Here is a 12166-nt window from a genome sequence, read left to right as displayed (position 1 = left end):
ATGAATCTTGGGTTTATCAGACTCGACATTGGAAGTTACATAAAAGGACAAGCAAAGGGAAAATGGCACGTACAGAAAAATGGCAATTTGCACATGAACTACTGCCCACCAGTTTATGTAGTTGTTGGTGCGGAATGAAAAGAGATTGGGAACTGGATGAATCAAAAATTATTTGCAAATAGAACTTCCACTTAAGATTTTATAGACCAAGTTCCAGACATCATGGAGGATTTCACTTGGGAAAGAAATGATGTAATTTGTCTTCACAATGTGAAAGAGCCTCCCTGGATAAAGGTTTGTAAACTGTTTCCATAAAGGTATTAACAAATGACACTCAGATAGTTTGGTGGTTTATATGATCAGAAAAAAAAGAATAATTTCTTTAACTTAAACATAAAAAAGCAAAGTGGCATTAAGTAGTCTCATTCCGGGTGCTGAAAAATTAGGCTTTCCCCACTTGTTATCATAGGATTCATGCCAAGCTAAAACATATCAGTCTCATCTCTTCCCTACATGGATCAGTCCAATAATAATTCAAACTTAATGAATTTCTCTGGCTCTCTCTTTACTGGTATCCACAAGACCACAGGCCCAAAGACCTGGCCACCATTTCATTATGTTCACTTTTTTCACTACCAGGTCCTTCAAACTAATCAAGCAACCGGCTCATTAAATGGATAAGGTATTCCTCAGTAAAACTGAGATATCTGTTGCTGGGTCCTTTAAATAACAACGTTCCCATAATGTCGGGCTCTGACGTCATCAAAGGGCATTTGTTTTAACTCTAAACACCTTGGGCATTTTTCCATATTCCAAATATTACTCAACATACCTTCACAACTTGTAGTCTTATATTCCATTTCTTTAAAGTTCAAATTTCTTGTTTTACTATTACAGTGAAATATGGTCCTATTATTGGGGATTATCATTTATCTCATTATGTCCTTCTTTGGTGAAATCTCAATTTCATGGCTAGATCAACTTTTACAAGTGGACTTAGGGGCTCTGAGACTTCAATTCCTATGCAGTGTACTCAATGATCTATACAGTAAAAATACCTTTATTTAAATATAAGAAACCAATAAATAAATCCATGACGATATAATGCTAAAGTTAATTGGTTATTCTGTCTAGATATGGTATTGTTATTCACCTAGAGGAACTCTCCACCTGCCCCCCACCAAAAAAAAAACCAAACCAAAACAAAACAAAAAACACCAGTCCCTAAAGGAATATGTTCGAAACTTCCATAAGGACATTCAGTGAGGGAGCTCTCTTCGCGGTCCTCCAAATACAGCATGTGGGTAGCTGTTTGTTCTACCTGCCTTTGAACAAAGTTGATTTCCACAAAACTGACACCTAATGAACAGAATTCTAATTGAACCAAAATATATGCAAATGTAGAAAAGTCCTACTGTGCCCAGACAACAAATAGGCAACAAAGGTCCAAATCACAGACACCTGGAATCCTGCAATACACTCTTGATCATTGCCTGCAGAGTAGAAGTGTGCCATTTGCCCAGAGCCCACATGTCTTTTCAAGTGCCAGCTTCCCCACTTTCTGGGCATCTCTACAGCCTTTGTTCATGCCCATCCATCCTGCAAAGAAGGTGGAAGCTGGAACAGTCCTTATTCAGTGTTCCCTGAATGTATGAGGGGAGTTTCCCGCTTGGGGAAATGTTCAAAGTATGGAATGCCCTCAATAAAAGCTTGTTCTTACTTAGATTGGAAGGCAGATTCACAATTAAGAAACATGCCTGTACTCATAACCAGGATAAAAGGGGTAAAACAGTTATACCACATGGCCTCGTGTCCTCCCAGTTCCAACAAAGGTGATCATAGAGTCCTTGGCCTAAGCAGACAGCAAAGGGATGAGGCATTTTTAAATTATATTCCACGTAGACTCTAGAAATGGTAGTAAGAATTCAAGTCTTCGGGAACACCGGGTAAGCCAAATTAATGGTTTTGAGGATCAGATAATTTAAGAAAAGCTGTGCATTGATCCTGGGCAATGTTGTTAGGCAAATTGGAATTCCTTTTAGTTGTAACATAGAGTTCATTCATTTTAAAATTACAGATTTCAACTATTCTCTCCAAACAATGATACTTTTACAAACATTAGTGAGTTTCTCAATTCTCTCCAACACTTTTGCTGCAGGTAATGATCTACTTAGTAATTTTTAAGTACTATAATCTCTTTACTTAAAGAAAAAAAAATCAAATCACAAAATTATATTATAGCATGGATTTATTTGCCTTCCCAGTAGACCGCCACTAAATTCTATTTAATATGAGTTAAAATCACTAGGTTTGACAGGTATGGTTTTCTCATCAAGACCTTGAAAAGCACTGTGTTCCTTCTAAAGTGCGGAGGCAGCAATAATGAGCCCAGAGCTCTGCACAGCCAAGTGTCCCTCCCTGTAACTACTAAGAGCAATAAAAAGCTGAGTTCCTACCTCGGTGATTGGTGAGATCCCTGGAAGCAGAAGGCAGGGGTGTATAGGGGTGCTCTGGAGGGGCCTCGACATGGTCACTGGAAGCCTGCGTAATAAAAGAACATGTCAACATGAAGTAACACCAACCACGAAATACCTTCATTTACCAAACATGTCTTCTAGGGATGTGAGTCTGGAGGAAGTATTATCAACCAAGACTCTTGTTAGGAAGCAAGAGTTGTCTGTGCTGAGATAATGTTCTGGTGAGTGCAGGGTAGCATAGGAAGCTTTGAAGAGTCTCACTAACAGGTGAAAGGGCTCTGTGACAAAGGGATGGTTTGTTTATTGTGTTGAAAGGTGAGAAGGAGGAAGGAGAGAAGGTAAAGGTCACAGGCCTTCTTCAGGTGCTTCCCACAGATTCAGTGTTCACTGTGAGTAGATTTCTATGGAAACCAGTGAAGATGCTGGGCTTTGCCCCAGGGTGGATGGGGAAAAACAGGGCCAGTTTACGTGGCCCCAGTGGCATGGAGACACAGAAGCTCAGTAGCATGAACTGAAGGATATAAACCATTGTACACTGTGCATTTGGGGTTCTGGCTAAGTTTAACAACCACACTGAAAAACTCATCTGAAATTTGGTACATAATGGTCCCCAATAAAACTTTGCCATTCCAAAGCCTAAAAGAAAATGATATGAAATGTATCTGTGAAAATGGTTTTTTATTGTACACAAACAGCTCTTTAACCATCGAACTGTATATAGTGTGACCTGTATGGGTAAGAAGTGCTACCTTTCTTTCTCTGTAACTCTACAACTAAGGAGATGAAGCCAGGAAGAAAGGACTATGGCTGTGGAGTCAGGTGTCCCTCAGAACCCATGACCGTTCTGACACATTCAGTGTGGATACTTATAGCAAGAAGCATCACTATTGCAATTCTTACTGAGACTTCTGAATCAAATACTACTTTTTTTTTTTAATATCCAAAAAAGAACATCTGCTAGGATCAAAATCCTAAGCTTACAACCTTTCCAAGCTTCAAGAAAAAGTAAATTTCATTAATGCTACATTTTTCTTTCTGGAATAGGAAATATATTCTATGGGATATATTTGCCCTGCTTGGAGCAGGCCTTTTCTCCAAAGAGATTATCTACATTATAGGAATCAAAACTAAGTAGGAGATTAGACCTACTTGCTAGAAAAACCCTTTAAACCCTGCTTCTGACATTTGAGATGTTTGATTAAGCGGCTTTCAGTGGAGACTTTACAGAAAGAGTTCTGAATGGAGCAAAATCAGAAGCTTTGTCCCTAAGGTAGAGACAGATTTCAGGTAGCACAACTTTACTCCAGCTCCAAGGGAAACAAGTGGTGTTTAAAGCTTGGTGTGAGGGTACTGGGTCCAGAAAGATAAAAGTTCAGTCACCAAGAAAAATGTTTTAAAAAGTAGATAAGACTTGCTAGATACCGTATCATTAGATACTTAGGATACTGCAGAAATTAGATTTTCAAATACTAAAGTCACCACATGTCCCTCCATTTGGCATTCAGGGTCTCTTGCAATCCCCACATGATAAATGAGACACAGTGACAGTGTTCTAAATATGGCACCTATTCAATGCTGGAGGCAGGATATATGGGGCAAAGTAATGGCAGCTGTCCTTCCACAGATCTACCATACTTCCTTAGTAAAAGGCCATAGGTTCTCTGTCAATGTTTCTGTTCCACCTCAATGCTATAAAGGCCCAAAATACCAGTATGAATTTTAGGTTGCTATATTGTGATATTTCTTAGTGTATTTAATCTCAATTTGGGCTGTTGACAATTTGATGACAGCTTTTCCTAAAATTACTGGAAGAAACTACCTTTCAGCAAATACCTCTGACTGGGCAAAACATTAGAGCTCTATAACCAAGAGTAAAATAGCTATTTACCTTTATTTCCAATTGTAGTCAAAGCAAAATTGGTGTGGCATGAGTTCTGTTTTACAGTCATCATTCTATGCCTAGCATTTAATTATTTTTATTCTTGGTGTCCATTTATAAACTCAAGTCATGGAAAAGAATCCAGGAAAAGAACAATTTTGCGAACTGTTGGTGGAATATCTATGGCTGGATGTTTAAGGAAGCTACTACAAATTAAGATTCTAAATACCAGTTCTTTGACTTGGCTCTTATCGAAATGAAGTCCATGGGATTTTTTCAATAGTGATGTACACATTTGTTCTCTCGATATTATGGTTACAGGAACAATTAAGAAAAGAGTGATTATCATATGAAACAAGTGGACAAGACAATGTCTTAAACTTGCACATTACCTGCCCCCAAATAAAGAACTTCCCTTGAAACTGAAGCAACATACCCATAGTATATTGAGTATGAAATGACTGAAATGTAAGTGGAAAAAGTTAAGTACTGTTTTCTTTTACCTGGATTAAGAAGATATGCCTAAAATGGGAATAAAGGAAATTTGGGTAAATCTGAATCTTCAGAACCATAAATCTTCTCAAATCTTTGAGTCCTTGCCAAATTTCCTAACTACTTATGGCAGAAAGTTATACTCTTACATTTTATTTTTTAAGTCATTCCTACCCCAATATATTTGTAATAACTACAATAAAATATTAGCATCTGGAATACATATGTCCCTAAATAATTAAAAATCTAATAGAAAAATGGACAATGGAAATGTCAGGAAATTCAAAGAAGAGAAAACCTGAGTGGTTAATAAATGAAAGAGAAGAAGGTCAAATTCACTAGTCCGAACAGCAATGCAAATTAAAACAAGATACAATTTTTCCACTCACCATATTGGCCAACTTTCAAGTCTTACAACAAGGGCTAAGGTGAATGAAGGGAAATGAACTTTTATCCTCTCGTCCCTTGCCAGTGGGAATAGACATTGGTTCAACTACTTTGGAGAGTAATTTAGCAATACCTAATAAAACTGAAAATTTTATTTAAAATGTATTTTATTTAAAATGTATGTACTATGGAAAATTTCACTCAGGTCTATAAGTGGAACATAAAACAGTGTTTATTCCATGATTATTTAGAACACACCAAATTGGAAATAGTTCAAATGCCTGTCAATAAGGAAAATGGATAAATAAAATATTGTATATTTGTATGACAGAATAATATTTAGCATTTAAGAGCAATAAATCTGGTTTATGTATCTCTAGTTGAATAGGTCTAAAATTTTAACACAGAAAACGTAAATAAATAAATAAATTTAACATAGAGTGAAAATACAAGTTGCAAAATGACAAATATGAAATATCTATATCTATCTATCTATCTATCTATCTATCTTCATCTTCAACCTCATGTGTGTATGGAAACATCTAACAATTACACTAGTTAAACACTAACTTCATGAAAATGGCTGCCTCTGCCAGAATGCAGGGTAATAGGACTGGGGCTAATGGGATAGGGGAGGCTTCAAATATATATATACATATATATACACACATACACACACACACGTATATATGGTTTATTTATTTTATTTAAATAAAGACTTAGAAACAGATGTCAATATATTAGAAAATACAAAGTCTACATGTCAGTTACATGTGTTCACTATTTCTCAACTTTTCTACATTTTTGAAATTTCTCAAACAAGAAAATCGAAAAAACAAATATTCCTATTTCCTCTCTGATCCATACAGCCCTATATTGATATGAACCCATAATGAGAGGAAATTCCTCTAACAGTTTCCCAATACTTGCACAACACGAATAACATGAATTTAGGCGGTTTCTGGTTTGCCTTTTGTGACGAAATACCCCCATTTCTGTTTTTCTTAAGGCTTCTGAGTATGACAAAGGAATAGAAAAAGCTGATAAATACTAGTGAATGTGTACCCCCTTCATACTAAGGCTTGAAAGGCTCATGCCAGCCTAGTAAGTTCTTCTGCTTAAGATTTGTCAAAGCATACTGAAGGTTTCTGTCCTCTTTCCCTACTCACAAATGGGTAGTTGCTGATGATTTTTTAAACTCACAGCAATAATGATAATAGTCACTAATATACTGCACTTTGCAATTTCCATGGTGCAGGAAGGAAGACAGAACTTTGGCAGCCTCGCTGGAAAAGAGTCAGTAGAAGTGCAGCACACTCCATGAGAGACTTGCAGAGTGAGAATCTCACTCCGTGGTTGAAGAAAACAAATGTCTTCAGATGAGTACGTAAAATTCAAGTCCCTTCCCATTGGGTGCATTCCATGGAAACCTGCATTCCAGTGGATATTTCTGAACATCATGGATGCCCTGAAGGAATATGATACAGACCACAGGAGGAGTGATTTGGCAGGCTTCAAAACAAGAAGGGGGCAGCTACAAAGTTGTTTAATAGCCATAAATCTCCTACTATTTTTCACAAAATACCATCTAAGACCACATCTCCACAACTCATTCCCCATTACTCAGCTCAAGTGGAGCGCTTTGGCATGCTCACTCACCCTTAAATCATACACAGCATAAAGTGATCCCGGGTCTGGGAAATTTGTCAGCCTCCTTCAAGCAAAAGCAATCTTCGCTTTTCATCACAATTCATTCCCTGAAACTGTGGTATAAAGCTGACTCTTCTAAAAACATTTATTTTCTTTCATAAGAAAAAGCATCACTCATTTAGTTATCAAGTATTTAATAACCACCTACTATATGCCAAGGCCTGTGCTGCGAATACCAAGAAAAATAAAATGAGGACTTGGGTTGCATTCCTGACTCATCAAAAAAAATGATAACCATGATTAATACTAGTTATTAAGAGTCACCAACTGGTAGCATGACCCCCAAACTCTGCACTGTCGCAGAAATTTATCCCTGACCTCTATTACAACACATGACCACATGGAAGAGTAATTATGTCCCTGCTTGTTTCTTACTCATACTAAGAGAAAGCTTTCAAGATTAACTATATTAGCTTTCTAAGATTAACTATACTATTAACCCTTGTAGCCAACATGCTGCCAGAAATATAGAAAATAGTTAATGCATTGTGATTGAATGAATCAAACATTTTAATGTCAAAGATAAAACTAGCTATACAATGATTGCAATGGGACACAACAAAAGTCTGAGCTAGGTTGCCAGAATCAGAGATAAAAACTTGCCATCACCTAAAAGATTAAATTAGAAGCCGAAGAACGAGCCAGAACGGGGAGACTTCTGACCTGCTCCAAGGTAAATGCACCATGCCTTTCAGTGTGAAGCAAGATAGAAAGCCTTCATGACAGATGCATCGTGTTGGGAATGACAGACAGGCTTAGGAGTGGAAAAGGCCAAATATTGTCAGAGCGAGAAGTCATGAAACTAGGAGGGAATAAAAAACGGTAAGGTACAGGATGAGGTTGAGTCAATAACCAAGAGACCAAGAAATGTCCCAAAGGGGCAAAGAGCAGATTCTGGGCAAGAGCACAGCATTCAGCTGATTGAAGGAGCTGAAGGCTAGTTCAGGCTATAAGTCAGTCATATAAATCAGTCATAGAAGGGATAGGTGCCAAAGACCTCCCTGAAGTAAGGAAGCCCCTTGAAGGCAACATCCTGGAGCTTCCCATTGTTTCTATCTGATATAAAGGGGTCCACTTATGCCAGTTACTAAAATGGCATCAGATCCAGAGTTGTAGTTTAGAAATATTTATAGAAGGAGAGAGGAGGGAGGGAAGGGGAAAAAAAAAAAAAAAAAAGAACCAGGAACAGAAAAAAGGAAGGAAGGAAGGGAGATAGGAAGGAAGGGAGGGGAAGGAAGGAAGGAAGGAAGGAAGGAAGGAAGGGTGGGAGGGAGGACGGACGGACTATGGTTTAGGCATTTTGTGGACTGTTTAATAAATAATAAAATCACAGAATGTAGGAGATGTAAAAGACCTTACAAATCATCCAGAGCAGTAGCTTCCAAAATATTTTTAGCAGCCACTTACATCACAAAAGGAAAAATAAAAACTAAATATTGGGCATTATGGAAATAGTGATGATTTCTTATGGCAACCAAGTAACACTAGAATATAAAAAAGGGAGAAACATGCCAAGATTTTTATGATATAATATTAAGCAAACACAGTAAATATTAAAATAGTATATACACTGTGATTTTTAATGATATAAAATTAACAAGAGGTAAAAGCTAATAGGCAAAGATTAAAAGATTTTTGTTAATGTGATTTAGAGTGATTTGATTTTTCAACTTATTTAATTGTGTCACTGCTTCTTGCAATTTAACATTTTTAAAATTTAAATATTTAAAATACTAACTACTTATCAAGGCAGATATGAAAGAATGCATTTTTCCATCAAGTATCTCTCCAATCTCTCCTATTGGAGGGAGGAGAAGTGGACAAAGAGGGAGGAATATTAGGAGGTAAGGGGGAAAAAGAAGGGGATTGGAAAGAAAGGAGCACAATGAAGCACAGGAGCTAATATTTCCTGAATATGTCCTAAGTGCTAATGATTTTCCAGTGTATGAGGTATATCCTATTGTTACTCTCATTTGAGAAGTGAGAAAACAGAGAAGCAGGATAAGTAATACATCCAAGACTGTGCAGTTCAAAAGTCCACAGCGTGATCAGGCACCAAGTCAGAAGCCCAAAGCCTCCCAAAGCCAACTTGTTTCCCCAGTTCCACCTTGTGCCTGCATTGGGGGCCCCAAATTTATGATACTCCTCTCCTGATCATCACTCACTTTTGCCCCACACCACTGTCAACAGGGCCCTATCTGATCCTTTCTGGTAGGAATGTAGACTTCAAGAGCACAGGGGCCAACACCCAAATTGAGAGTGAATGCCTTGAGGCCCCTAACACAGGAACTTCTTGAACAATCGAATGAGAGAGAATTTACTAAAAAGAGCATGGGTAATTTAAAAAGTGGAATATCCTATCTATAAACAAATGTTCATCTTTGTCCACAAAAATATGATGAAACACAAGTTAATAATTTGCTTCTCATTATTAATCCTTGCTGAAAATTTAGTATTTGTCCTAATGTTCAAACATAGAATATAATCACAATGTAATACATTATAACTTCCAAGTAATGAATGTATATATGAATGTGTGTGTGTCCCATTTCTTGAGCACTAATTATATGCAGGCATTTTACACAGAGTTTCATTTAACTATCCCAACAACCTTAAGATACAAGTACCATTGTTATTATTATTTTATAGATAAGGCAACTGAAATTGAGGGAGGTTATATAGCTTGCACAAGATCACCCAGCTACCATATGCGGGATTTGGAGTTCCGACCAACACTGCTTGGTTGCATAGCCTGAGTCCCAAAACTGTACAATGAACTTGAAGCTTGAAGGTATCTAAAAAATCCTTCCTGGGTTTAGTATATAATTAAGGAAGATAATATATTTGTGGAGAGATGATCCAATTCATGTTAATATGCAACATGTTTTGTGGCCTGGCATGTAAATAAAACCATGAAGTGATTTATTAATAACTCAATGACTATGCCATGTAAACACAGGAGTAGTCTCATTGGCCACTTGGGGTTGACATAACCAGTGGGTCTGGAGTCAACCTGTACCAGCTCACAAAAACCAGTGGTTAAATTTTCAGGAATTCTGTGTTTTGGTTGTTTAACACAGTCTTTATTTAAAATTAAATTACATACACTTGTAATTGCACAAATAATATTTAAAGGTAATATATACCATAACTCGTCACTTCCTAATTATTTTACAAAATTTTACTGTTATTTATGCTCTTTAAATTATTTGTGTCTATCATATCCATGTAGTGGAAATACTATAGAATGATGTGTTGCTACATATCTCTTCCCAGCTCTTCAGTGATGTCACTTCGGTGGCCTGACACTGCCATGGTGGTAGTATTCATGGCAGATGTTGCCAAGTGCTACAAATTAGGGACTGAGTTGTTCTTTTATTGATTTCTTAAACTTAAGCAAGTGATAGAAAAAATGTTAATGATGTAGATTAAACTTAAAAGTATACTGTGCCTTCAGGGCACCTCAGTGGCTCAGTCAGTTAAGCGTCTGACGCTTGATCTCAGCTCAGTTCTTGATCTCAGGGTCATGAGTTCAAGCCCAGCATTCGGCTTCACGCTGGGTGTGAAGCCTACTTGAAAGAAAGAAAAGAAAAGAAAAGAAAAGAAAAGAAAAGAAAAGAAAAGAAAAGAAAAGAAAAGAAAAGAAAGAGAAGGGAAAGGAAAGAAGGAAGGGAAGGGAAGGGAAGGGAAGGGAAGGGAAGGGAAGAGAAGAGAAGAGAAGAGAAGAGAAGAGAAGAGAAGAGAAGAGAAAAGATTGCACCTGTAGCCAAAATGTTGTGAACAGCATAAAAATGTGAGGAAATATTCTTCCAGTATTCAAAACCTGTTATCCAGTTAGTAAACATGTAACTCATGTCACTGACAAATGAGGGAAGTTCTGACATACTTAGCAAGGAGGGAAAATCATTGATATTTCCTATCAGAATTACACTTGTTCACCTGCCACAACCTTAGGTTGGCTATGGACATGAGACTTTTGCCAAAATAATCAAAAGTATTCTATAAGGATCAACTGGCTGAAGGGAATTTATAACATAAAGTATTATCTATTTAATTTTTATTTATAAGTTGACTTACTCACCCTTTATGTACATAAAAATTACAATAAACTGTGTACACATAAGCATGCATACTTTTTTCCCCCCAGAGAGCTAGTTGTTAAACCTTTACCAGCACACCACTACATACAACACTTATTAAGTTTGGGGCTATGTAGAAAAGAGCTATTTTATGGCCTAGGAATGGAAAGGATAGTAAGAAAAAAGCTAATTAAGCTTCAAGGATTCTGTCCTTGACTTATTTACAACTTGGATATCTTCTACTTCCCTGTTGTCTATGCTCAGATGCCTCACTGACCAAGATTTAGAGCCAGTCTCCATCTGGCTGTATGACCTTGGGCAATTTACTTAAACTCTTTAAGCCACTTTCTTCGAGTATAAAATGGTAAAAACAATAGTCATGCTATTATGACACGAAGAGGAGGATGATGGGTAAAAATGGCTAACACATATCCGTCCTACTTTGTATCTGGGACTATTGTAAACACTTTGCATGTATTAATTTATTCAATCTTCACAACATTTCCCATGAGGCAGCTACAGCCCCTACTCCTAGGTTACAGATGAGGAAAACTAAGGCCCAGAGAAATTAAGTAATTTGACCAAGGTCTCACTTAGTTTCTTGGGCTACTAGTATGTGGCAGACCTGGGACACAAATCCAGGCAGCTTGCCTCCAGTGGCCACTGTCTTAACCATTCTGATGCTATGCAGCCTCTCTTCCCAGTAGAGGTGAACATTAAGTAAGACAGACAAAGATGACAGTATTTCTCATTAAATGTTAGCCGTGATTTATTTTTACCTCATTCTCATTTTGTATAACCTGTAATTTTGTATATCTTACCTCTTCAAGTAGATTTAAGTTTCTTGAGAAGTAGGACTTTATGACCTCTCCTGCTCTTCCTAGTAGCTATGACAGGGACATGCACATCTTTTGTAATCAAGTATTTATTACACGAATAGACTCTACTACTCCTTACTTGTCAAGCAGAAACACACTCACTACTGAGATCTCTTCTGAGGGAAAAAGTAGTATGATCTTTATAGCCTTGTTGTAAGTTCATCCATAGATTCACTGCATTACTGTGATGGTCGAACTATCTTTAGTAAACAGCTACATGTGGCATTTCTCATCTGTGTTTGTAGGGTTGTCTTAGAAATAATA

At 37.2% G+C, this 12166-nt stretch overlaps 1 protein-coding gene across 8 annotated transcripts in view; it reads right to left on the bottom strand.

Annotated features, from left to right (window-relative positions):
- LRMDA (leucine rich melanocyte differentiation associated) overlaps positions 1-12166 on the bottom strand; it is a 1031966-nt gene that overhangs the window by 197928 nt on the left and 821872 nt on the right. For all 8 annotated transcript variants that reach the window (XR_008292050.1, XM_053207076.1, XM_053207078.1 and 5 more), the window contains one exon: positions 2457-2541. Coding sequence is in view for 7 of the 8 variants with exons in the window: in XM_053207076.1 (XP_053063051.1) it covers positions 2457-2541 (85 nt within the window). In the remaining variant the exon portion in view is untranslated. The remainder of the gene's footprint in view (positions 1-2456; positions 2542-12166) is intronic.

The sequence above is a fragment of the Acinonyx jubatus genome, chromosome D2 (genome assembly GCF_027475565.1).
Source record: "Acinonyx jubatus isolate Ajub_Pintada_27869175 chromosome D2, VMU_Ajub_asm_v1.0, whole genome shotgun sequence".
Lineage (NCBI taxonomy): Eukaryota > Metazoa > Chordata > Mammalia > Carnivora > Felidae > Acinonyx > Acinonyx jubatus.
The sequence above is the reverse complement of the archived record's forward strand: the minus strand, read 5'-3'. Positions and strand labels throughout refer to the sequence as shown.